General features: G+C 36.8%; 1 protein-coding gene across 9 annotated transcripts in view; it reads left to right on the top strand.

Annotated features, from left to right (window-relative positions):
- The window catches only part of LOC142349449 (tight junction protein 1-like), a 158,630-nt gene that overhangs the window by 112,515 nt on the left and 21,025 nt on the right, over positions 1 to 25,090 (top strand). For 8 of the 9 annotated variants that reach the window (XM_075401022.1, XM_075401019.1, XM_075401017.1 and 5 more), the window contains 3 exons: positions 224 to 401; positions 4,060 to 4,269; positions 5,214 to 5,419. In XM_075401022.1, coding sequence (XP_075257137.1) covers positions 224 to 401; positions 4,060 to 4,269; positions 5,214 to 5,419 — 594 coding nt within the window. Of the gene's footprint in view, positions 1 to 223; positions 402 to 4,059; positions 4,270 to 5,213; positions 5,420 to 7,091; positions 7,277 to 25,090 lie in introns of all 9 variants that reach the window. The other variant, XM_075401021.1, reaches the window with a different exon arrangement.

Genomic DNA, 25,090 nt, shown 5'->3' with positions numbered 1-25,090 from the left:
AGTTCAGTCGAATAATTAATTAACAGAAGAAGAGATCAAAAACTGAGAGAAGAAAGGTGACATTAAATACCGGGAGCCAAATTCTCCCTTGAAAAGACACAATTAAATGTGCTTAGTGATTTTATTGAAGAATTCATTTTTACTGACTATATTCTTTCTCAAAGAAGAGAATAATTTTCACTCATTAGAGTTGGGTTAAAAGTAAAAGTTCTTTTTTCTGTAGTTCGACAGGCAAGATGCCGTGAACACGTCAATAGCCGGATCCCAAGACTCCAGAATGAGGTCGAACGGGAATCGAACCCCCACTTCGATGATGCACCAGCAGCAAGCACCCTTCGGGTCATCTGTGATCAAGAGTCAGACATACGATGCGGACTTGAGTCGACAAGCATTAGAGAGAGGTGAGTTGGCAACAGATTTTAACCTTGTATATGCGAAAAGAAAGAACTCGAAACTGCTAATGAGACTATTGATGATCTTTTTTGACGTTTGCGCACGATTTCCTCTGCTGAACTAATTTCAAGGAGGATGGGAATTAGGCAAAAAGTCAATGAAGCGAACCCGATATTCAAGAAACTAAGCCAAAATTTTGAAACAAGTTGTGGATATTAAGCGAACGTCAATTATTAGACTCAAAAAGGGCACTTCAAAATCCATTACACGCTATAGAGTTATCGAGTGTCCTGGTCGATTGTCCGTAAATAATAAAGGTCCACAAAAACACAGCAGACATTTTTTAGTGCAGCATTTCAGTTTAGATCAGTGAAGAAAAATTATTGGGTCATTAAAAATGCCTAAATAGGAAATCAACCACTAGAGATATTTTTAGTTTTTCAAAATTTTGCAAAAAATTATCAAATTGTCATTCATTTGGTTTGCAAATACGCAAAAAGTTTTTAAAAGGAGCAATTGATTGAGGAGTTCCTATACCAATCTTCTGAGAAAATACAAACACTGTTTCAAAAAATACTTCTACATGATCAGGCAACCATTTGAGTGTAATTTTTATAGGATCTGTACACTTTTTGATAGGAACATTGCAGTTTTTTTTTAAAAAAAGAGTGGTCTGGGTGGCTCTTAACTCCGTACAAGAGTTTCATTTCGCAAGTTAATGAAGTTAATGAAGTGAGGAAGGCAAAATGGAAAAAAAATCAGCAGAGCCCTGCTTTAGAAAAAGTAGTCTATGTAACTTTTTCTGCCTATGAAAAAATTGGAGCCCATTTTTGTATTTTAATTCATTGTTTGAAATTTTTAGCAAAATGGCCGTTACTATTTATTTGTTTTTTTCACTCAGTCAATTCAAACTTAAAGCAAAGTTGAAATTAATAAATTAATAATTAATCTAAAAATTGTAATTTACAAACTCTTATAGTGCTAGATGCGGGGGATCAAAATCTGTATTTTCTGGGCTTCCGAAGGGAAATAGAACTGTTGTTGACTAAACTACACATTATTTAACCTCAATTTCTATTTCCGAAAAAAGCTATCGAGTTTTTTCGTGGTCTTTATTTGCATCTCCTTACTTCATTGAGGAAAACTTTGAATTGGTAATTAAAATAACTTTTCTGAAATTGTTTCTCTGCAATATTTCTCCCGATAATTTAATATCACAAATTTGAAAAAAAAACGAGAAAGGCTTTTGTTCTTAAATAACAAACAGTTTTGCCAGACATCAAAGATTAACAGTTACTTTTTTATTCATATAAGCCTAATTGATATGCTATTTTGAAAATGTTTTGTTCTTTTTTTGAAACTGCAAAAGTTCGGAAAAGAAAAAAAATCTGTTCTTTCCCTCTCATTATTTTGTGATCTGTGGCCAGTTGATTTTTATATAAAGTTATCGAGAGGAGGCGTTAATAGCAAAAAGAGTAGCTATTTGATGGATGTCTGGCCTTTATAAATTGAGGACCGTGTATTTGAAAAATATTTGTTGATATTCTGCTTTAAATAGATTTTATGTGGTTAAATTTTGATAATATGCTTTCAATATGGCGGGCTTGAATGCTATGTCCAATCACACATTTACTATCTTTCGTTTTGTTGAGGAATTTTGCTTTCTGTTTGTGTGTGAGAGATTTTTCTGACTGACCAGAACAATTGGGTTGGTTCTTAAGAAGGTTTTACGCTGCTGTGAGAAGGATGCTTGATTGATTTTTACTTAAAATTGAAGATACATCATTGAGTTTTAATTGATCAAAATTTAGTTAGTGTCAGAAGTTGGCAGAGACAACCAAATTATTGGATTTAGAGATAGATTTTCAGTTTATAAATCTCTTGAGAACAGAATCAAAGTTTTTTAAACTCCTTATGCAAAAACTTTTCTCATATTTCACTATATATTAAACGTTTTTTTCAACGAATAGTCAAGATCAAAATTGAAAAAATTGCAGCTAATAAACACAGTTTTGTTGTTTTTGGTTCTTCTCAAAATAACACAAATGCGCTTGAAAATAACAGTATGGTACAATAGCAAGAACACTAAAAAATCTTAGTTTAAGTTTTAATATCCAATCAAATGATAATTAACAAATTGTGCAATCTAAGTCAGTGGTTTCAGCTGAGGTATTTGTTTTTATTTTGCTGAAGTTTTGAATAACCAATATGTACGTTTATAACTTTTCACTCATTGTTGCAGTACAACAACTTGAAGCAAATTTTTAGATTTTTGATTAATAGCCGCACAGCGATAGGTGGGGTTATTATTGCGCTTCTCTTTGTTTTTTACGATTCAAAGAGTTTGAAATGTATTGAGACGCTGTCTTTTTTTTAAAGACCTGTTCACACATTTTCATGATATTTGAAGTCAAATTGGAGTAGTGATTTTGGTCACGCCGAAACACGAAGTGGAGCGAAAAAGCGAGTGAATTTGGAGCGTGGAAATTTTTTGCTCAAAATTTAAAGTAGAGTGAGAAAACGGTGTTTGAACAAAAATTCGCTGTCTCGCTAGTGGTTTTTTGTTCACAAGAGGCAATTTCACTTTGATTTTTAATGTTTTTTCAATTTTTTGGATCGGATTTTTTTCTAAATGGTTTTCCCTATCCATTCATAGTCCGTTTTAGTCCTAGTTTTCTGTTTCAATGAAAATTATTTGAATTGTACGTCAGGACTTGTCCTGCTATGTTTTTTTTCTGTCGTCAAGATTTTTGTTACGACCATATGACGGCACAACCACTTCAAATGTGCTTTTTGTTCATTCATCCATGCAATTTCAACTGAAGTGCGTGCGTGACGTCATTTTTCGCTCTTAGTGGAGCGAGTTTTTTGTGTTCATTTTTAGACTGCAGATCTACGAAGCTATTTGCTGCTATTTTCTGGCAATCTGCCAGCTATGTTTTAACGTTTTTCTATTTGAGTGGTTTTTGCTATATAATTCTAACATTATAAAGATATTTCTGAAGTTTTGATAAATAGTCAATTTGGGGCCTTTTAGAAGCAACTTCTATTCTTTTTTGTTTAACTACAGATTTTTGGCTATTTAAGCAAGTTTGCTCGAACAAAATAATATGAAACACAGACAAGAAAAGAAGCTCTAAAAGCTAGAGCAGATTTAGTTGATGAAATACATTGGTGCAACTTATTTTAAAAATTCGGATATCAACGTGGGACATCTTTTTCAATTCATATAGTGTCTCTTCCGATAAATAATCAAAATTTTAACTTGCTGTCATATTTTATATTGCATTGGCTCAAATTATATAGATTTTTGCTTCGTTCTTGAGGTTTCAAAGCCTGATCTGGTGAAAAATTTTTGGTGAAATTCTTTTCATTAATCGAGTAAAGTGACGTTATGAAATGATTTCTCTCACAGTGACATCTTTTTGGTTTATAGAAAACAACTGATTAAAAACAACACTTCCAGCTTATACCAACCTTTTTAACAGATACAACTCAACTGTGTGAGTTGAATATTTTAGGACCAAAAATAAAAAATATCTCTGTTATGAACAATAAAAACGATAATTAGATCAAGTGTATTGAATAATATGAACGGAAGCAAACTATATCGAGCTATATAGGGGCAATCTTTTAACTGCAGGCTATGTTTATTACTTACTACAGAGTCATTCATCACTCCACAGTCACGAAGCTCCAGCCGACCCCAGACACTGATGTCAATGCCTCCCCTCAATGATGTAGACGGTGAACAGAGGGCATTGACTTCACCTGGGTTCTCACAGCAACATCAGCAACAGGGTGAAGATGACGTAAGTCCCCTTGGAGGTCCAGATGTCAGGGGATCCATGCAATCCAGGCACTCCTCACAATATGGTATGTTAGAAGACTGAAAAGGAACAACTAAGTGTTAACTGGGCATGGTCCACATCATTTTTTTTCTAATTTTTTGGTTTTACAAGTCAATTATGAAGTTTTTCCTGCATTTTTTGTCCGAAAACACTTTTTAAAGATATTTAGAATCCCATTGGCGAAATAGTACTTGGTAATATTGAACCAATATTATCTCAAGAAATGCAACACTTTAATTTTCTAAATTTGACTTGTTCACCGTAAAATTGGCTCAAGTTTTTGAGGTCAAGCTTTGAGGTCAAGCTTTGAGGAACAAGAAAGAACAAGAGAATGGTTAATAGAAGATGCTTAAGCTATTGGGATCAGGAAGAGTTGTGCACTAGTTTAGATACCTTTCTCTGCTAGGAAGTCAGAGGTGATGGTTCGCATGCAGTTCTAGTCCTCTTGCAAAGTCGGTGAGCCTGCGGGTACCCTATAGCACTGTATCAGCAAAAACAAACTTTCCAGCTTAATTCTCCAGTTTGGCAAGCGTAGATAAACAAAAATTTTGCCTAAAATCAAGCTACGATTGGCGCGATACCAAATATAAAATTTTTCGATGACAAAAAGAGACCAAACTTAAACTTCTTGCCTCTAACTTTTTAGTTTTACAAGTCAAGTATGAAGTTTTTCCTGCATTTTTTTGTCCGAAAACGCTTTTTAAAGATACTACTTGGTAATATTGAACCAATATTCTCTCAAGAAACGCAACAATTTAATTTCCTAAATTTGATTGTGATATCTGAAGTTTGGTGGAACATTTGCGTAAAGGTTATTGACATTTGGTATACCAGTGAAGTACCAGTCAGGTACTATTGGTATGCTTGGCCATTCTCTTCAGTAGTCCCGTGGTAAAGCTAAAATTTAGCAGGTTGTTATTTCAAGTCATTACTTAAACACGTCTTTTACAACAGCCATTTTGTTTTCAGACATGTTGCGGGCATCCCAGATTAACATGGAATCGGGCAACCGATACCCGTTCCAACATCAACATCTGCAAAGTAATGCCAGCAGCACCAGCAACAACAGCCACACAAGACAACAACAACAACAACAACAACAGCAAAAAGCAACCACTATGCACTACCCCCGCCCACACCCACATCAAGATCACAGTAACCAACATAGCCAGCCGGTTAGATCAATGTTCGCAATGCTATTTAACCAAAAAAATGTTGCCCTCCTTATAGTGGCTTAGTTTCACTGGACTGTCTCTCATCGCCCGAATTGTTTGTCTGTTTGGTGTATAACCGGTTATTCTGTTTTGATGAGCCATGTCGGTACACATTCATATTGTGTAACCCGGACTGAAATACAAGATTTACTTTAAATACTTTCGTTTCACTATTGATTCACAAAAACAGAAGTTCTGCCTTCGAGGTACACAAGTTTACCATTACCAAATCTATCGACATTTGGCTTCTAAAGTGACTCACGAGGCACAAAAACTGTTTCAAAATTGTGCTATTTTAGTTTTGCCGTTCAAAAAAATTCCAAAAACTGATACAAGAATTTTGATCTGCAGTTTATTAGTACATAATGAAAAAAAAACAAAAAACGAGTTTATTGCTTTGGTTTTAGAGTTATTTTTGGACAACAAATCTTGAGCGAAGGATGGATAAGGAAAAAATTACCACTGCATGCGAGAAAACATTTTCTGAGTCAGAAAAGATCATTTCATACTCTTAATTTCTTTTCTGCCCAAAATGATTGTTTAGAATTCATATGTTCATCGAAATGAAGTTTCAAAATAACATGAAGTTTTTCTGGCACAGCACGGCTAATAATTTTTTTTTTAATATAATGAAAACTTTAAATTATTTCGGCCGTAACATTTTGACTCAACTTAAGAGTTCGTGAATAAACATGAAAAGGAAGATCGGTAATATGCCCTTGCACATAAAGTTCTGACCCCGCTCAACCACATTTTTGGTATAAATGTCTGACAAATGAGGAACAGATAGAAAACGCTAAAAATTCAAGCATTTTTCCGAAAATTGAATCATGAACAGAAAGAATTGCCTTCAACACAAATATTTCTACTTCAGTAGAGTAAAAAACCGCATTAGAATGATCGTATCTGCCATTATTAAGAAATTGAGGCAAGACGAACAACAAAAACAAACAACAACAACAAAAATTAATAACATCCAAAACTTCAAGTCATTTTTAAAAGAAAATTAAAACACTATCAAGATAGCGCCAGATAAAATTGAAATTGAACAAAGTAACTTGTTAGTTTCTAGAAAAGACATGGATGAAGGCCATAATAAGGCTCGGTTACAATTATACAAAAAAACAGCAAAGTTAATAAATTATCGTATAATTTTTAAAAACGATTAATTTCAAAGTAATTAAAACCATTAGATATCAATTTAAAACCTGCAAATGGTTTATTATTATCAAGGCCCATATAATAGGGCATTAAGAATGTCTTTATTCATTTTTTATGCGGCTGCAAGAAGAACAAATATAGACAACAAACAAAAATTCAATTGAAACTTGCGAGGAAACATTGTCGATGCCGAAAAACCAGATTCTGCCCCCCAAAGTGTGTTTGATTGAGCTTTCTTTGAATGCCTTAATTTGTTTTGTGACCTCTCAATATTGATTGTGATATCTGAATTTTGGTGGAACATTTGCGTAAAGGTCATTGACCTTTGGTATACCAGTGAAGTACCAGTCCGGTGCTATTGGTATGCTTGGCCATTCTCTTCAGTAGTCCCGTGGTAAAGCTAAAATTTAGCAGGTTTTTATTTCAAGTCATTACTCATACACGTCTCTTACAACAGCTATTTTGTTTTCAGACATGTTGCGGGCATCCCAGATTAACATGGAATCGGGCAACCGATACCCGTTCAAACATCAACATCTGCAAAGTAATGCCAGCAGCACCAGCAACAACAACCACACAAGACAACAACAACAACAACAACAACAACATCAACAACAACAACAACAGCAAAAAGCAACCACTAAAAGAGAAATAGGAGTAAATAAAATAAAAATTTTTGTATTTCTTGAAAACAATTATGTTCAAAGTCATGACAGCCAAAAGCTACAAAAAGAAAAAATTAAATAGGTTCATTCAAAAGAAGTGCTTGAGACTTGAAATTATTCAGGATATGTTTTAATCTCACAAAAAGAAAGACAAATATACACAAAAATCAAGATTTGATTTACTGTTTTTTTTTTAATCAAAACCCGTGTCGAAGCCAGTAAAGTCAAAGTCAAATCTTTAAAATCTTTAGATTTTGTTCATTTGCGTTTGTTCTTGATGCTATTAATGTCATATGTGACCTAAAATTAACAAAACTAAGTAAAAAATACAAACTAAAAAGAACAAAAACGCGAAGAAAAAAGCGCCAATAGTTTTCAAAGTAATGAAAGCCATCATACATACTCAAATCAGAATACAGGCTTGTTTTATTTTTCTTAAAAACCTATCAGAACTGTCTTCGTCCAGGAAATTTCATACGATGAAAAAACAAACTGAAAACGACAGTTGAAGACAAAAATTAAAAACTCAATTAAAATCTACGAGAAAAGGTTGTAGAAGCCGTTAAAATCAGAATCTGAGTAGTATAAAAAGCTGACTAGAACCTCAACGGGGGGGGGGGGGGGGGGACGGACAATTTTTGCAACGCGATTTTCTGTGCCCGACTACAACGGGGTAGGACACTTAATTTTTTTGACCGATTACAAAAAATGTTCCCCCTATTTTTTTAGGTTTTTGTCAGCTTTATAGTAATTTTATGGTGCTATATTTAATTTTTTCGTTTAAGTTATACCTCGGCTATTTGAATTCGGTTCATATTTCTTTGCAAACTTGTGCTAATTTCCCGCCATATTGTGCATAGCTAGACAAACGCGCGTTACTATGTCCCACTTTTATACCGTATATCTCGCCATTTCAACGCTCTATTGTTCGCCTCTGCTAACTTTTGCAAATTTTAAGCGTGCATATATCCGATTTTAACCAAACCTAACCCAATTTTTAGCCAAAAATGTTCCGATTTTTCGGTTTTTTGTCCCCCACTAGGTTTTTGCGGCAAGATCTTAGAAAAATTTGCCGACAGATCAAAAATTCAAGATTATGGGAACCTAATAAAGGGTCTGGGGGGACACAGGAAAACCAGCTTATAAAAAATTTTGGCTAAAAATGCAATAAACATAGCTGCTAAAAAAAACTGTCTGAATTTTAGTCACGATCGTAATTTTTGGTTATTTTTTATCATTTTATTTTAAATCTCCTAGTGCTAAGCAGACCTTGAAATCTTCATTTCATAATTTAAACACCAAGACCAACTCAATTTCCCGCTTCCAGATTAGCTTGTTTTGGAGATCATCTTTACAATTATTTCACCTATAAATTTCGTCATAATCAATACCAATATACAGCTTAACATCTCTGAGTCCGCGAATAGCTAAGCTAACTCAACTGGCAAGTTTCTCAATAAATTGTTAAGTTTAATATTATGAGTTTGAGAAAAGTTTGTGGTTTTTGAGAACACAAAATTTATTTCAAATGGGGGGAGGGGGTTAAAATGAATGATAAGAAATCGGTGGAAAATAAATGAAAGTTTAATGCAACAAAAGGGTTGATTTTTACAGTTTCCAGGTTTTGATAGATTTTGGTGGTAAACTTCCTTTTAAAAATAAAATGAATTGAGAACTTTGCCAACTGTTAAACAACACAGCTTATTCAACAGCTATTGTCCTTCGTTCTATCCTTCTAGTTTTGGAGTAGCTGGCTTGACTGCATATTCCGTTTGGACATTGTTGAAGGTAAGAACACACCAGCTGTAGAATACCAACCTTGTGTATTAAATAGTTTTTCTCCAAAATATAAAATATTTTTGGTTCAGTAAAATTTTTCATTATATTATTACCATGACAGATTTCAAACAATTAGGGAAGTTCCATAACAGTGTAACTTGAATTGAATTCGATATTTGAAACGGACACCAGCTAATGGATCGAAAACAAAGCAAAATGTTTTTAAAATTATGATCTGAATTATAATTTTTAACTTAAAAAGACGCAAAAATGAAATCGGAGTTGTCGTAAAAAAAGGGTACTCTGATCAAATTTTATTGGTTTAATGTTTCAGTGGTTGGCAGAATTCTGATAAGCAATACCTGCAAAGAAGTCCTAAATGCCGGAAACTGGCACTCGCTGTAAGATGAATCTTTGTTCTTTTTTTTATTCCTATTTCACCTAAAAGTTGGGTTTTTTATGTAGTCTTCGAAAATACATAGTAATGGTTTCAGAAAGTTTTTATTTCTCAGTCTTTGAAAATGTTCGCCTAGAGTGCTGTTTTAATGTCTAATAATACTACTGCTTTTGACATGATTTTTTTTTCACGGAAAGAATTTTACGGATAAAACCATTTCAGGTACGATCAGAAAAGTGGGCCAAATCAAGTTTTGCCTGAACCGAAGTATTATTGATCTCAACATCTGCCATTGCGGGAAGTGCAAAAATCCTGAAATTTTTGAGCGACAAGACAGGGTTGTTCATGATTTGGGTAACGGACAACTACACATCACCCTGCGCAACAATTGAGTAAGAAAACTCGTTTTTAGTAGACCGGATTATTGGGTGGGAACTATTTTTTCAAAAAATCCGGTCCTTTTCTCTGACTTTTGTTGGGTGTAAAACAATAATAAGAGAAACCCTGCGGCAGCGGAAAAGCTGACTTAGTAGGTTCTCTGCGACACAAATTTTGTTGCAAAAACGAATTTTCAAGCATTCTGATATGTGCAGGAAGAACGGTGTTCTGTCACATGCCGTGGCAGATCAACCCCTCCTGGTACGTCAGTGTCCCTCCCTTTCACATGACCTCACTCACTACACACAAGAAATTTCTAGCCCAAAAAGGGGGGACGGTACAAATTTAACTTTTTAAAAAAGCCAATTGGGCCATATAAGCCCGGCTGCAAGTGTTTTTTGGACAATATAGGTACAAATACAGGATGAGACAAGACTTTTTAGTTTTGTTTGGTTCTTCAGTCCTCTTCGCTACTACTTTCTATAATTCTTGCTCGTCTTCTCTTTTTGGTAGGTGGTTGATCTTGCAGATTTTGTCGATCAATCGTTACTGGGAGGTTGGCTGGCGGTTGTTCATCAATTGTGATTGGAGGTTGGGGGCTGCTATCTGAATCTTCTATCGCTTGACTTAGAATAAATCCGTCGCAAGCTGCGTCTGTAGAGGAACCACTGTCCGAAAACTCTGACAAATTGTCAAAATCTACCACGTTTTCGTTTAATTCATCCTCGCTGTATTCGCGTTGGTGAAAACCTGGGTCGGGAATTGAGTTGATACTTGTGTTTAGAATGCTATTAGTTTGTGGAATGTTTGCTGACTGTTGCGTTTGGCGTTTGTGTTTTAGCTGGTTTTTGCTTTTCACCTGCTGCCCGCTTTCCGGCGCCCGCTGCCCGCTTTCCTGCGCATGCTGCCCGCTTTCCTGCGCCCGCTGCCCGCTTTCCTGCGCATGCTGCCCGCTTTCCTGCGCCTGCTGCCCGCGATCCTGCTCGCTTTCGCCCGAGTCATCCGCTCCCCAATCAGGCTCATTCATTATTGACTTGAAGAACATATCCTCTCGTATCGAACGATGACCATAGGGCAGCATGGAAACTTGGTCACTCATAACAAACCGCTTGTCATCGTAGCCTGACAAAGATTTCTTGTTTACAGCAATTGTGTGCAGCCTGTGATTGCTTGAAGCTATTCGAGTGTTCAGCAAACACACCACCTCGCCGCCCAAAAGAGTTCGTTTGTACAGCTCGTGGGTCATACTGCGGCGGGCATCTTTTGTCACTCCTTTTGCTGACTGCTTAGCAGGACCTGAAAAAAAAACTTGATCACTTGCAATTCTTCCGAGCTTTCCTGTCCGCAGAAAAAACTTGAACTATCTGAATGCCTAATGCGTGCTTTTTTTTACTGAATGATTGCGTTTGGATGGAGATACAGTGGTACTGAAAAAAAGACTTAAACTTGCCTTCAGCGAGCTTGATTGAGTACAGCTTCGGCTTCAGACCACAAAACTCTGCAATGGGCTTGCTTCCCATTTCATCTTTGAATTTTAAGGTGACACGTGCATTCTCCCTGCTGTACAAGGGGTGTTCTGGTGGAAAGTTTGAGAAATCGAACTGCTCAGCGACCAACTTTTTCCGTTGTAATTCCGCAAAGAAGTCTCTCGAGCGCACTTCATACACGAAAGAGTCCGTGTCTGAATAAAGCAAGTTGCAATCAAAATTCTTCTTCATGACTTTGTAGTGAAACTCGAACATGAACTTCTTAGCCAAATCCAGTATACAGGCACCTACTATTGTTGGCTTGTCCCAAAGTATTTCCGATTGATGAAGGCATACTGTGACGAGATCTTCACTAATGATTTTTGACGACTGGTACTCAGGCTTGTCTGTCCACTTCAGCGTTTCCTCCTCTGTGCGGGTCAATTTGACTTTCATACGGTTGCGCTTTCCCTCGCAGGTTTTTCCAAACGATGAGTTGACCATCAGTTTGAAAAAGTCTTCCTCGATTTTATTCTGGGCCTGCTTTCTTTTTTCCGTATTTAGCTTCACATATGGGGCCAGCCACTTTTTTTGTCTGAATGATAGCACTCGATGAAGCTTGGTTACTACCAATCCTAATTCAACATAGAGTTTCAGCGTTTGGTAGTGCAGTGTATAATTTTGTTTATCGAAAAGCGTCTGGATGAGCTTTTTAACCTGTGGAGGTTTTTTGACTTGCATGTCAGCCAACAAGTCAGAATGATAGTCGCTAAGCCAGCATTCACCTATCGCTTCTTTTGTCGGTGCCAAGGGAAAATCAGAGTGAAGATCATGCAAGCTATCAGGATAACTGAAATCGACTTCGACGATATATCCTACTTCATCGTCATCTGGTGTATTCAGGATTCGATTCAAAATTTCCTGGGCGTTTTCATCTGTCCACTCACTCTTGTCGAACAACTCAAACTCACGCAGGGGTAGCGGGAATTTTTCCATGATTCCACCGTATAGGTTATTGGCATCGATCATTATGATAAATGATGAAATATTTTTCGGTTTATAGTCCGGCAAGAATTTGTTGTTTGCTCGACAAAGACGCTTGCTGTATACGGAGCTCACTCCTCCTCTAATCAAACTTTCCACCATGTCAAGATGTTCCCTCTGAGTAAGAAGATGGAGTTCTGGGTTGCAAATTTTAAGCATGGCGTCACCTGATAAGTTTGATGCAGTGTAGTATTGACAACAATCCAGTCCATAAGTCTCATAGCAAACTTTTCGGAAGCATAGAACTACAGCAGCGAGGAGAAAGACATCTGTTTTCAGGTACAAATTGTAGTACTCTCTAATATTTCTACATGCAAACAAATTGAACACTTCAATGGCTCTTTCATATTCTTCTTCAGTGACTGTTACCTCGTACTGCTGTAAACTATTTGTCCACAACTCACGGGGAGGGAGTTGAGTCTCTTCTAGTTTTTCGAAATTGTCTATATAGCAATACGGGAAGGAGCCTTTTTGTTTCAACATATTGACTGATGAGTCGGGCCACATTTCGAAGTGTTGTTCGAGCAAAGTGAATTGATCAGCTGGCAGGTTTTGCACCAGCTTGTCGAGTGAAGCGTTCATGAACTTGAAAGAGTCTAGCAGGCGAATATATTCGTATTGACTAGTCCACACGCCTTTTTTGTTTTGAGTTGTCTTTATGTGAACTCCAATCTGCAAAGATATGAATTTCTCGCTCGTGCTTGGCACGACCGAAATTGTGTTCTTCTCGTTTATGTTTTGTAGTGCCAATACTACATGATGAAGGTCATAGTTTGCTAAATTGTGGGCAAAGAGGGGAGTGAAATTTGGAGTTTTGCGTTTTAAATTGCATTGAGCGTGAGCCCACCCGAGAAATTTCCCAGTGAAGTGACAATGGTCTAGCACTGTTGGATCTTGAGCACTTTTGTTCAACTCAGTTTCGCATATCCAACACAAGGCATTGTCTTCCTTGGGTGTTGTTGGTTCACCGGAAAAGTTTTTGTGTTGCTGTTTCACATCGTAAATATCCTTGGCGATTGCTTCAATTGACTTGACGAAATCAACCATGACGTTCGGTCCGCTTTTTAGCTCGAAGAAAAACGGCTCTGTTTCTTGCAAGGAAACACAAAGCAAGGCATAGCTGCATGGTTTGTGCGCCTCCAATGGCTTTGTTACTGATTTTTGTGGAATATTGCTATTCACTGGTTCAAAAATTGACTCGAGGTCAAAGAAACGGACAATTGGTGCAAACCAACGTGCCTGAATATTTTTGAATTCAAAGTTCTGCTGTTCAGGTTTCGGCATTCTGATTATTGCTTGAGTGTTCTGATGACAAATTTGTTCATGCTTCTCATGTCGATCTACTGATGTGCTAATGTGAAAACAATTGCGGCATAAATGATTGTCAATGCGTTGTTGGATTTGCTTGTACTTGTGAATTAGTCCTTTGATATTGGTTATGAGCACATAGTGATGCATTGCGCCATCACTTAGCAAGAGAAGATCCAGGTCAAATTTGAAATTTGTATTTCTCGAAATGCGGAATGGTATCAACTTATTGTTTGAATGTCGGAAAACATTGACACGAACCTGGTTTAGCTGCTCAAATTTTTCCATTTGATGGAAAGCCATTGGCATCATGAATGTTCCAACGGGTTGTTTTGCCCTGGTGTTTTCTGCTCCATACATTATTGGATTTCTCTTCTGTCTCCATGATGCATTGTCCGGAATTAGCTTTGGTCCAAATATTTTGAGCGGTATAGAGCGGTATAGCAGTAGAGAAAACATTTCTCATCTTGTTGATTGCGAATATTCAGCAAGTACTGACATCTTGCTAGCTCGGCTGGGAGAGCTAAATAGGATGAAGCAACAATTGGTTTTGTCTTGACAAACCTTAGTTCGACATTGTCAATGCTATCCACGGTCCATCCGCTACCATGCGAAGCAAAGTTGTTTAGTGAAAGAAGCATTTGTTCAACCATTCCGGCAAAACATGACTTGCTCAATCCAGTGAAATCCACTCGCTGCATTTTCGAGTTAACAAAAATTTTGATTCGATCTGGTTGGCTGTTGATGTTTTCATCGCTTGTTGGTTTTGTTAATTGCACCAATGCACTGAATTGAAGTTTTTGTGCGCTATTTTGCGTGTTTAGTTGAACAACATTTTCAATCTCGTCCCGTTTGCTCCGCATAAAACTTAGCAGATCTATTTCATGTTCCCCAACCGGTATGTCGTAGGTTTTCAAAACACCACCAAAAGCTTGCTCGGATGGAAGAATTCCAGAACTTGGGTTGTTTTCCAGATCAGCGTTCCATACTGGAAGTCCATGATTTTTGTTCATATGCTCCATGTACTTGAGGTTGTCTACATAGAACTTGTTGCAGTAGAGACAATAGCGGGGATGTTTTGAGTTGTGTTGCTGTATCATATGCGTTTCGAGTTCTATGACTTTTTCATGAGCAAACGCACATTCATCGCACTCGAATCGGCTGGTTTGGACGTATTGTTTATGAACTGTTGTCATATGACGTCTGAGGCTGCGCTTATCTGCGAGTTTTTTCTGACAAATTGTACACGATTCAGCGTTCATTTTGAACAAGAGAAAGAGAGAAGGGATAGGAATGCAAAAAAACTATAAAGTTATGAAAAGGAAATGAAAAGAGTTGAAGTTTTTCAATCAAGTGATTTTCAGGTTGAGGCAAAAAGCAAATGTAAGAATTTCATTGTCGGGCAAGCTGTAATTTAAACTTGTTTCATCCAATCAGAGTGCGCGTCTTTTTTGTTTACTTCTGCAACAGAAAACTACTGCTCCGCAAACAGCATCAGAGGGGTACACACCGCGCAGACTGTTGTGTAAACAACACATAGATTTATATGCGCATCGGTTTTTCTACTTTTTGTTTGTTTAAAACAGGTGATATTGAGTTCACAGTTTTACTTCTTATTTGTTTACCCTAATTTTGGTACGGTGTACGACTATCTGATAAAAAAAAGTGTTTTTTGATTGTTTACTGAGATTTCACTACAATCCAAGCTTCAGCTGGGTTTATTTCAACCCAGTCCACTTTCGCTTATTTGTTTAAAACATTGTTTTGCACACTTGTTTGTTCAATGTCTGAGTTTTTCAGCAGCGCTTAATTCTGTCTCACAATATTTGTCTAGTGCTAAGATGAATCTTTAGTTAAAGTTTAATTAAGAACTGGTTTCGAGATGTTAACAAAATTATCATGCTCAAACATTGTGAAAAGCAACAAATACAATATGTACAATGAGTTTAATGAGTTTTGTTGTATTCTAGAGTCGAGATAACTTGATGACTTTCTTGACGGGGGCATAACATTGGCTCAATGGAGGTGTTTCATCGATGCTGACATCATCAGAAAAATTGTTGGCAAGCAACGGCAGGCTTTCCGGGGTTTTTCTTTCTTCACTTGGCGACTGATCAAAACTCCAAAAACCAGATATTTGCTCATATTTTTCTAGCTGCCCCAATTGATTCTCCCAGATTTCAATGCAGTCATGGTCGTAGTCTGCGAAAAATTTTCGTGTTCGCTTTGCCAATTTTTTTACATCCTGCTTCTTTGTTTGAATGGGAGTAATACATCCATAATATCGATAAGCATATGGAGACTCTTCGTGTCTTGATGATTTTTCTGGCGTTTTTGTGAGATGAAATAAATCGTTCTGTTTGGTATATTCGAGAATTGGTTCAATGTAATTAACTGGAAGGATAAAGCTGTTTTTCGTGTGCCACAATTCTGTCTTGTAATCAAAGCTTTCTTTCACAAGGACAATATTTTTGAAGTTGTGACACATTCGCACAAGAGTTCGAGTGTCTCGCTCGCTCGTTTTGGCAATTTCTAAATATTCAGCAGCCATATTGCAAGTGATGGATAAACAATTGCGATGGCCTTCTCTACTAATTGTCAGGATTTAATCATTAAGAAATCAAAAAGTTTTCTTTCAAAGGAGAATTTTATAGAGACCGCACAGCCAAGTACCAATTCCAGAAACAACAGAAATGAAAGTTTGTGTTTAGTAGGTATGCAACTGAAAGGAAAAGCAGGTTCAAAGTTGGAAGCAATTTCTAAAGAAAAGTTTTGTAACAAAATACTCTAGCACTTATTATTAAGATGCCAAAGAACTGAAGAGTTTTCACAAATCTGATATTGAACAATGATAAAGAGCAATGGCGGAAAGAGTGAAAAAATTGTTGCAGACAGATTTGTTTATTTGACTTAATCATTTCATCATTATTCCGTCATGTCTATAAATAGAATTACGTCATATTGACTTAAGCTGAACGGGGGTGCTCTCGAGAAATATAAATAGACTCGAGGAGGCGAGCTAATTTATCCATTGCTAATGAAAATTTGTCAGTTTTTAGATTTAAAGGTCGGGACTTGTAAAACTGTTTTCTGCTATGGCCTTTATAATGCTTGGCCCGGTGATGTTTCATTAGAGAATGGAAGTTTTTAAATTGCCTTGGACAATTGTGACATTGAATGGGTCTTGATTCAGCAGGGTATATTTTTTCCGATCTTTTGAATTTCATATTTCGTATAAACATCTAACTAATATAAAGGAGTATAAATTTGTTTACACGCGTAGGGAGGGGGATTTGTTTGTTCAGCTGTTATCTTGTCTAGACATGTTGGCGTGGGGTTTGAAATTGTTTACATTCCGACAAACAGTAATGTGTTAGTCATTTATCTTTTCAGATTACTTTGATACAGTTTGTCTCAATATATGCATCATTATGGGTAATGTTTTGTCTAAGGATGCTGAGTACAGCGACTTTCATTTGGATCTCTCGCTCAATGAAAAACGGCTTGTTAGGGCTGCTGTTAAGACTTATCATACCACTAGCACCAATTTATCCTTGAAATTGTTCAAACGTGATAGTGAACAGGTCGATTGGGATTTCAATCAAAAAATTACACTTTCGGCGCGAGAGTTTCGGTTGCTATGTCAGAACATAGAAAAACTAGAACAAATGCTTGATCAACCAGTTGGCTTGATCGACTAACTTCTAAAACCAGATTCAACTGATGACTCGAAGCGTCCAGCAAAACGGGCCGGCAAAACGCCAACTCAGCGCCAGAAGAAGATACCAAAAACATCTGTAACAGTCAACGAGGAATCGGAATAATTTCTATTATAACTTTTGCTTACTGTCATTGTTTATGCTTTCATAGTTAGTTCGTTAGCTTTTTTTTGTTCGTTATGGTTGAGGCGATGTATGAGAACAGTCCTGAATATTTCAAGAAATTTCAAAAACGTTTCAAGTACAATATTTGTGAGACGGAACCAAAATTTGAAAACACAACAATTGAAAATTATGCATATGGTTATCATTCATCTGCAACAGTTATCGAAGGTTGCACATTTGGCTCCAATCATTATCATGTTATGTATGAATTTGGTTCTCAGGATGATAATATATTCGATTCTCTTTATGTACCTGCGGTGATACCGTGTCTGGTTAACTGTTTCAAATTACTTATTCAGCCTACGCAAAAAGACTTTGTTAAACGTGGTGCAATAATTTCACGACTACATGTTGCTGTTGAATACCTTTCAAAATCAACTTCGGCAGTTACCAAGAACAACCAGAAACAACTTCCAGCACCCTTGAGTGAGGCAACAGTGAAATCTATTAGTACTTTTACGACCAACAAACGTTCTTCTACAGTCCCTGATGTAACTATGAAACGATTTTGCCAGCTTATGCTAGGTGAACACTCCTCAACTCTTTATCAGATAATGGATATTCTGCTTAGTGGCCACGGGAGTTTTGTGAGAGAAACCTCAAACTCTTTCATAACCTTTCAGTTTTGTAAAAATTGATATTCAAAAAATGTTGTTGTTTCAAAATTAAATTAACTTTTACTTCATATGTTTTACAAAAGCTAGCAATTCTAATTCATTTACATCAGGTATAAATGGAAATTTCTTACTATAAAAATAATGAACAATATATATGCAAAATAAACCACAAAGCTGGGAGTCTGAGGATTGCAGTGGAGACTGAATGTCTCTTCTATGTTCCATGATATCCATCATTATCTCCAAGTCTTCACACTGTTGTAAACGGTTGAAAATATCCTTGTAGGTAGTCAATGGTAGAGCCAATGGATCCGAAAAATATATTATTGGGTATGCATATCGTTTAGCTAGCACTACCCAGTGAGTTCCAATAGAGTTGTATCGTGATGCATTAACAATAATAAATGTGTTGGTCTGCAAGTTCAGAGGAAAATTATCAGCGGCATAAACCCCTCCTAATTTGAATTTGAGGTGTTTACACTTTTTCACTTGAAGATGAATTTGATCTTCGTCCATTAGTATGTGATCATGGGAAGAGCGTTCTTAGATGCGTTTCTTGCAGAGTCAATGTAGATCGTAGAGGCTTTTTCCCCAAGAAAAAATATTTCAACGTTATGAGCTAACGCTGCATCGAACTTGAGTTCGACAGACAATGATGAATTTGTGAGCTCTGGTTGAATGAAGTCATGAGTTGCTTCTTGAGTGCTGGTCAGATCAAATACCATTATATAATGGTTTGCAAACTCACTCAGAGGTATTCCATGGCCATTTTCTACATAAGCTAATGCACTCATTGAATTGTAGTACAACCTCTTGTTGTCAGTTGTTGACATTGGAGTTCCAGCCGTTGCAAACCCATTTCGATAAATGGTTATCTCTCTTAAACCAAATTTTTGATAATGGAGTGGATTAGCAGTGTTGGTACCGATGAATGCTGTACCAACGCATAATGCAACAATGACTTTTCTGATTGGTTCTTTAGTGAAAATATCCTCATGTTTCCAGCTTTGTTGGCCTGTTGTAGCCAAGAATGTTTTGGGTAATTACTTCATTGTAACGGAAAATTGCCGGAGTTTTCAATAATGTCTTCTCATTTGCACCTACAACATTATCTGACACCGTCATCTGCCTGACAAATAAATTAGCCTCATCTATTTTAACCTTGTAGTGTTTCGCTGCGTCTTCGCTGATGACGGCAAAGTCATCTTGGGATCTTCTCATTGAAATGCGTAACGTAACTCCACTAACCAAATGTTTCTCACATGAAAAGAAATCAACCGCCAACTTTCCATATAGTGTTATACGTGCGGATTGTCGCACGGTTCTTTTTCTTATATCTGATATTGCTGCTGGAATAGTGCCGCGGTTTTCTTCATACTCGTAACCCTGACATTTTAGCCAGGTTTTCTTTGCGTCTGTACCGTGAGAGAATTCAGTTTCTATGAAACTTTTGTGTGCATAGTGTCCATTAGCTGTTGAAATTTTGATACCATTTGCAGAAACAGTACAGTCGGCGAAAAGTGAATGAAGGATATTATTAGCAAAATATGGAAGATCACTGGCATTAGCGTCACCAGCTGTGAAGCGCAAATCCGTTCCATCTGTTTGAAGTATTCGACACTTGATCTCCAGGTAAATTTTTTGTAAGTCAATAAAATTGTTGCGATCACCAACAACTTCAAATTCCAATGATGATCCTGACGGCGAATAAAGCGGTCCTGTTTTTTGCTCGAATGATTGATCAAATGTTACCAGCAAAGGTGGTTTTTCAAATAAGTCTAGAGAACTGTGAGTAGCTTCAGATGGTATTACAATATTAGTTCGCATTTTTCACTCGCGAGAAAAAATCCAGACGACTCCTTTTTGGACGGGGTTTTCGAGAAATGATTCTTCTGGTTGAGATTTTTCGTTTTTGGTTTGAACGAGGTCTCGTGTATTGTCGTCTTTTTCGTCTAATTACTTTACGACCTGATGCAATACGTGATTGAAGAGATCCACCTATTTGTTTGCGAGCTGTTTTGGCTACTGTACTTTTCAGTGCTTGTTTTGCTGACTTTCTTTTGGTTGCAACTTCTACTAACTCCGCTGCTCCTTGAACCAATAAATCACGACCAATCTTTTTTGATGCGGGCCATAGAAATTTGCGTGCTAATGGCAGAGCAACTCTTCCAATACCTGCAGCAAGCGCTCCAAAACCGCTGCCTCTTTGTCTGTAGTGTCCGGAAAAATGCGGCATTGATTGAGATGCCTGATTGTTGTAGTATGCCTCCATATTAAATAATTTTTTGAAATTTTAAACTGACTATAACTTTTCCGGTTCCAGTAAAAGGAATTAGTTTTCCAGTTTCGTTTCTCAACTCTACCTGTATGTTCTGAATGTTGTTTGATAATATTGGCTTGTAATCCAAATTTGTGTAGGACTTGTGGTGTATGGGTGTCACTGTGTTTATGCTACCGTTTCTCAAACGTCTTTCAGACTCAATGATTCTTATTACTGGAGATCTCACATCACCAACGTTCTGATGTTCAATTATATCAATGTATACAAATATTAACTGTGATCCGCAAGTGATATCAACTGGAAATTCTCCAACATGTCTGTTCAAAGAGTTGCCTGCATTTTCTGACTTGTAACCAATATGAATAAAACCACGATTCGAAATATCTCTTATTCCTTTAAAACCAAGAATACTGGGTACTTCTTCATCTTCGAATGACAAACCTTCGTTAGGTCCAAATTTCAAAACGAACTTTTGCGTTACACTGTCAAAATCATAGTCAAAGTTTTTTAATTGAGCAATTCGAAAAATTTCTTTCAGAAGCTCTTCTGAACTGTTGTATATACGTTTGCGAATTCTTCGAAGTTGTCCGGTTCGGTTATGTGAAGCATCAAGTTCGGCGCCAGAACTGACATACGCAACTATTTCGGCTGAGTTTACATTATTGATGTTTGAGGGAAATGATATTGAAGCAAGGGCAACTTGCCAATCTCCATCTAACTGTAATGGTTGAGCGAGTTGATTTCGAAACTTGGCCATAGTATTACTGGTAAAAATTCCCATTGATGCATTCGATATCAAATCAATAGTAAATTCTCTATGAATACTCATGTTTAATCTTTGACAGGAAGAACGTTCACTTGGACTAATTCTGGTTCATAAAATTTACCTTCAATTATAACGTTGTTTGCGTCTATAAGGTTGTATGTTGGTGGACTAAGGGTAGCCACCTTGAATACTGTGAAGACTTCGTCTGTGTAATTTTGTTTATAAACTTTCCTAAATATTTCGTCTGGCTTTGCAATCCGAACCAGGTCTCCTTCTTCGTATTTTGGCTTGTACTTTTTTGTGCTAATTGCTAGGGATATTAGAAACGGTTCATGTTTTTTGAAAGTTTTATTAGGTGCAAGTTGGGTAACACGATTAACACGACTGTTTATAATATTTACAAACTGGGGCAATTGCTTAATATAAGTCCAAGTCCAATTTTCCTCCAGGTATTTGTGAATAATGTTTTTGAGCGATCGAATATTCCTCTCAGCAAATGCCGACTTGGTTTCGTTTTCGGTTGTATATAAATGAATCTCCTTCTTTTCACAAAATTTTTTGAATTCACCTTTAAACTCGGATCCCTTGTCTGTCCAAACCATTTCTGGTTTTTGCTGTTTGATCATTTTTTTGAACGCTTCAACAGCATCTTTTGCATATAAAGCCTTCATTGGTTGCACTCTAAGGTATCGCGATAAAACATCAACAGCCACCAGTAAATATTTGACTCCATTGTTATGTTGGGCAATTTTATCCATATACGCCACATCGACAGACCAGATTTCGTTTATTCTGTATGCAACAGCTTTTAGTCTCGGAAAAGTTTTTCTGAATTGTCTGTATTTTGTGTATGGGGCTTTCGACTGAAGGTCTTGAACCACTATAGATCTTGTTAAACCACTGGCTTTCTTCAAGTTAGCAATGCTACCAAAATCTGCACTACCTTTTGTGTATAATTTGTTCAATTGTTTAACGTGAGACGAAGTAATTTGTCCACGAGCTAGATGGTTGGATTTCGTCTTTTGCATCTTCAAAGCTTCCTTCATCGTCGCCAGAAGCATTTGATTCTTCTGTTCTCGAGACTCCTGATTCTTCGTTTTCTGGTTCATCCTCAAACAACTGTAACTTTTCGTTTAGTGATAAGGCAAGAAATTTTTTTGCGTATGTATTACAAGTTAATTGTGAACTGATATCTAGAAAGGTCAGGACTTTGTAATGTTCAAGTGAAAGCTTAGAGGTTGTTTGTTGTAGATCGTAAAGAAAATCTGCGACAAGAATTCCCGTGCTTGACTTATTAACCGCTAGTCTTGATGTCTGATCCAGCGATAGAGATTCTGACTCTTCTATTTTTTCCAATATTATGCTCGCTTTTTCAAACTTTTTTCTGTCAAGGTGTTTAATATCTCTCAAAACTTGCTCCCTGGAAACTTTTGTATCAATTTTGTCATCTCTAGTCTCATTCAACTCACCTTTGGCATTCTCCAAAATATTATCGGTCTGCTGTTGCGTGTCTTGTTGCGTGGTAGAGGGTGCTGGTGGAGACTTGCTTCTTTGCAACAGTGATATTTGTTTTGCTTTCTGTTGGACATTTTTATTGTTGAGAAGTTGAGCAATTTGAGGTCGTTCATTGGCATACATTTGACGAGGAATTAGCACAAACTCTTCAGTGTGCATTTTGCTCCAGAAAAGCAATACAAGGTAACGCAATAAGTTTAATTAGACGGATTCCAGAATCTGATCGGAAAATTTTGATCCTCTCACTTTCTTCAACTCGCCTGTCTGCAAGTTTACGTAGTGATTTTTCGAATTTTTTTAATTCAACTTTATTGATTGGTACAACTCCAGAGAGTACGTTCATCACACAGTCACTTAAAAACCAAATGAAATCACCCTGATGTAATGTTTTTATTTGAGCGGTTTTCTCATTCCTCTTATTTGCCCATTGCTTGAGCATAAGCAAATGTTTCTTTTTCATTTGTAATTGTTGTAATGACTGCTTCAGGGGACGAAATGTAAAAAATAGAAGGATCCGGTCCAATTAGTTGCGATGAAAAACGTAAACCCTGGCTGGTTTTTGGGTCGAGGTCAATCATCAAATGTCCAAAGGGCTCCGCAGTTGCTAGTTTGTATGCTTCTTTTATCAGTTGGAGACAATTCAACTGTTTTCCAAGGTATTCAATTTGTTGAATGTCACGAAGCGACTTGAATAATATTATGTGTGTTGTATTCAGATCAATGGTTCTGGACCATTTGCTTTGATGGAACAAATTATGCTTGATGTATATAACATGTAATTTGCGATGACGTCCCGAGGTAGCTATTTTTACAAATTCTTTATCGTTGAAGATTTCTTCACATGAATCGTCATAGATAAGCAGACAATGCGATAGTTTTTTTGTTATATCAAAGCCTGAGTATTTTAGAAACTCAATCCCTGGTATAACTCGTTGCATATCTTTGAAAAGTGGTTGGAACTCTTTGTAAAAATAATAAATTTTCTCAAAGCCTGGAGAAAAGGTCGAACCTTTTAGCATTCGAAACAAGAGTTCTGTTTTACCACAACCACTTGGTCCTACAATTGACATGAATACCCTGTCATGTGTAAGAATAACTTTGTTCATAGTTTGGGATTAGGTAAAACGTAACCAACTAAACTCGATAAGAGAGCAATCCAAATTGATTTCTCTTCACAGCTTTCTGATAATAGAAAGAGCATAGAGAAGCAAAGAATGATCATTAAGACAATGATACTAACTTGAACAAAAAATATTACCTCGGACCTTGGCACTGTTGAATTTGAACAACAACGCCATGGGGGCCTCTCCTTGTTGTTCACATCAAAAACTAAATTACTGATACCGGCGTCAGCCTCGTCTCTTTGATTCATTGGAGAAAAATAATTAATTGAAAAGTGAATTGAAACAAAGATGATATAAAATGTTATATTTTTGAATTATTTACTGGGCAACTGTTTCATGTACCAGAACTCAAACAAATTGAAACCTTAAATATGACTTTTTATTTCGAGTTTATAACAAACAGTTGGTGAGTCATTTTCTTTGAACAATGGTTGACTGAAGACTTTTTCAACTTCGGGGTGTTCCAAGACATATAACCGCAGCTCATTCGGCATCTCTTTTAGTGATAGCTCACGTTCCGGTGGTGTTTTCTTCAATCTAAATTGAGGAACTTTTTTGTCCGCCCATTGCTTCCAACGTGGCATTCGCTGCTCTTTGGGGGACTGCATAGGCTTCTGGTTTGCTTTGATCATAGCCATAATTGAACTGATTCCGATGTTCTCGAGCTCTCTGCTTATTTTTTACGTACAGTTGGAAGTGATAGAAATTATCTATCACGGGCAGGAAAGCTCTAAAGCTGTCTAGCTCGTCGGGAGAAAGAGTAATAGTTGCAAAGTAACGTTTTGCTGCTGCGCTATAAAGCGAATTGTAACGAGGTTGTTGTGCAGCGTTTGGCTTATTGTTGAGATAGTTCGCTCGGTTCTGGTGATCACTTGAAAAATTATTCTATATTGGTGGAGAGGGATCCTGAACTCTGTTGAATATTACAATAGGTTGATCGTCAAGTGGAGTCAAGCAAGTGAATATCTTCAATTTGTCTGACAGATAGGTTGTTAAAGTTGATGTGTCTTCTCTGTGCATCACTTTGTGTCCACTGTGAGAATATTCGTGCTTTACGTTCCGCGCAGTGATTTGAGAATTGGTCCTTTGTTGAACGAAAATTTGAATGAATATAACAGGAGGGAACTTGTTCTTCTGATATTATCTCTGAGATTCGGGGACAATTTAGATCCTCCAGATTATAAACAGTTTTATGTAAAAGCTTACTGAGGAGCTCACACTTTTCAATGCCTTTGGCAAAAAATTTT

The sequence above is a fragment of the Convolutriloba macropyga genome, chromosome 11 (genome assembly GCF_964194025.1).
Source record: "Convolutriloba macropyga chromosome 11, txConMacr16.3, whole genome shotgun sequence".
Classification (NCBI taxonomy): Eukaryota; Metazoa; Xenacoelomorpha; order Acoela; family Convolutidae; genus Convolutriloba; species Convolutriloba macropyga.
Note: the sequence above shows the minus strand (reverse complement) of the source record. Positions and strands in the feature narration are given on the sequence as shown.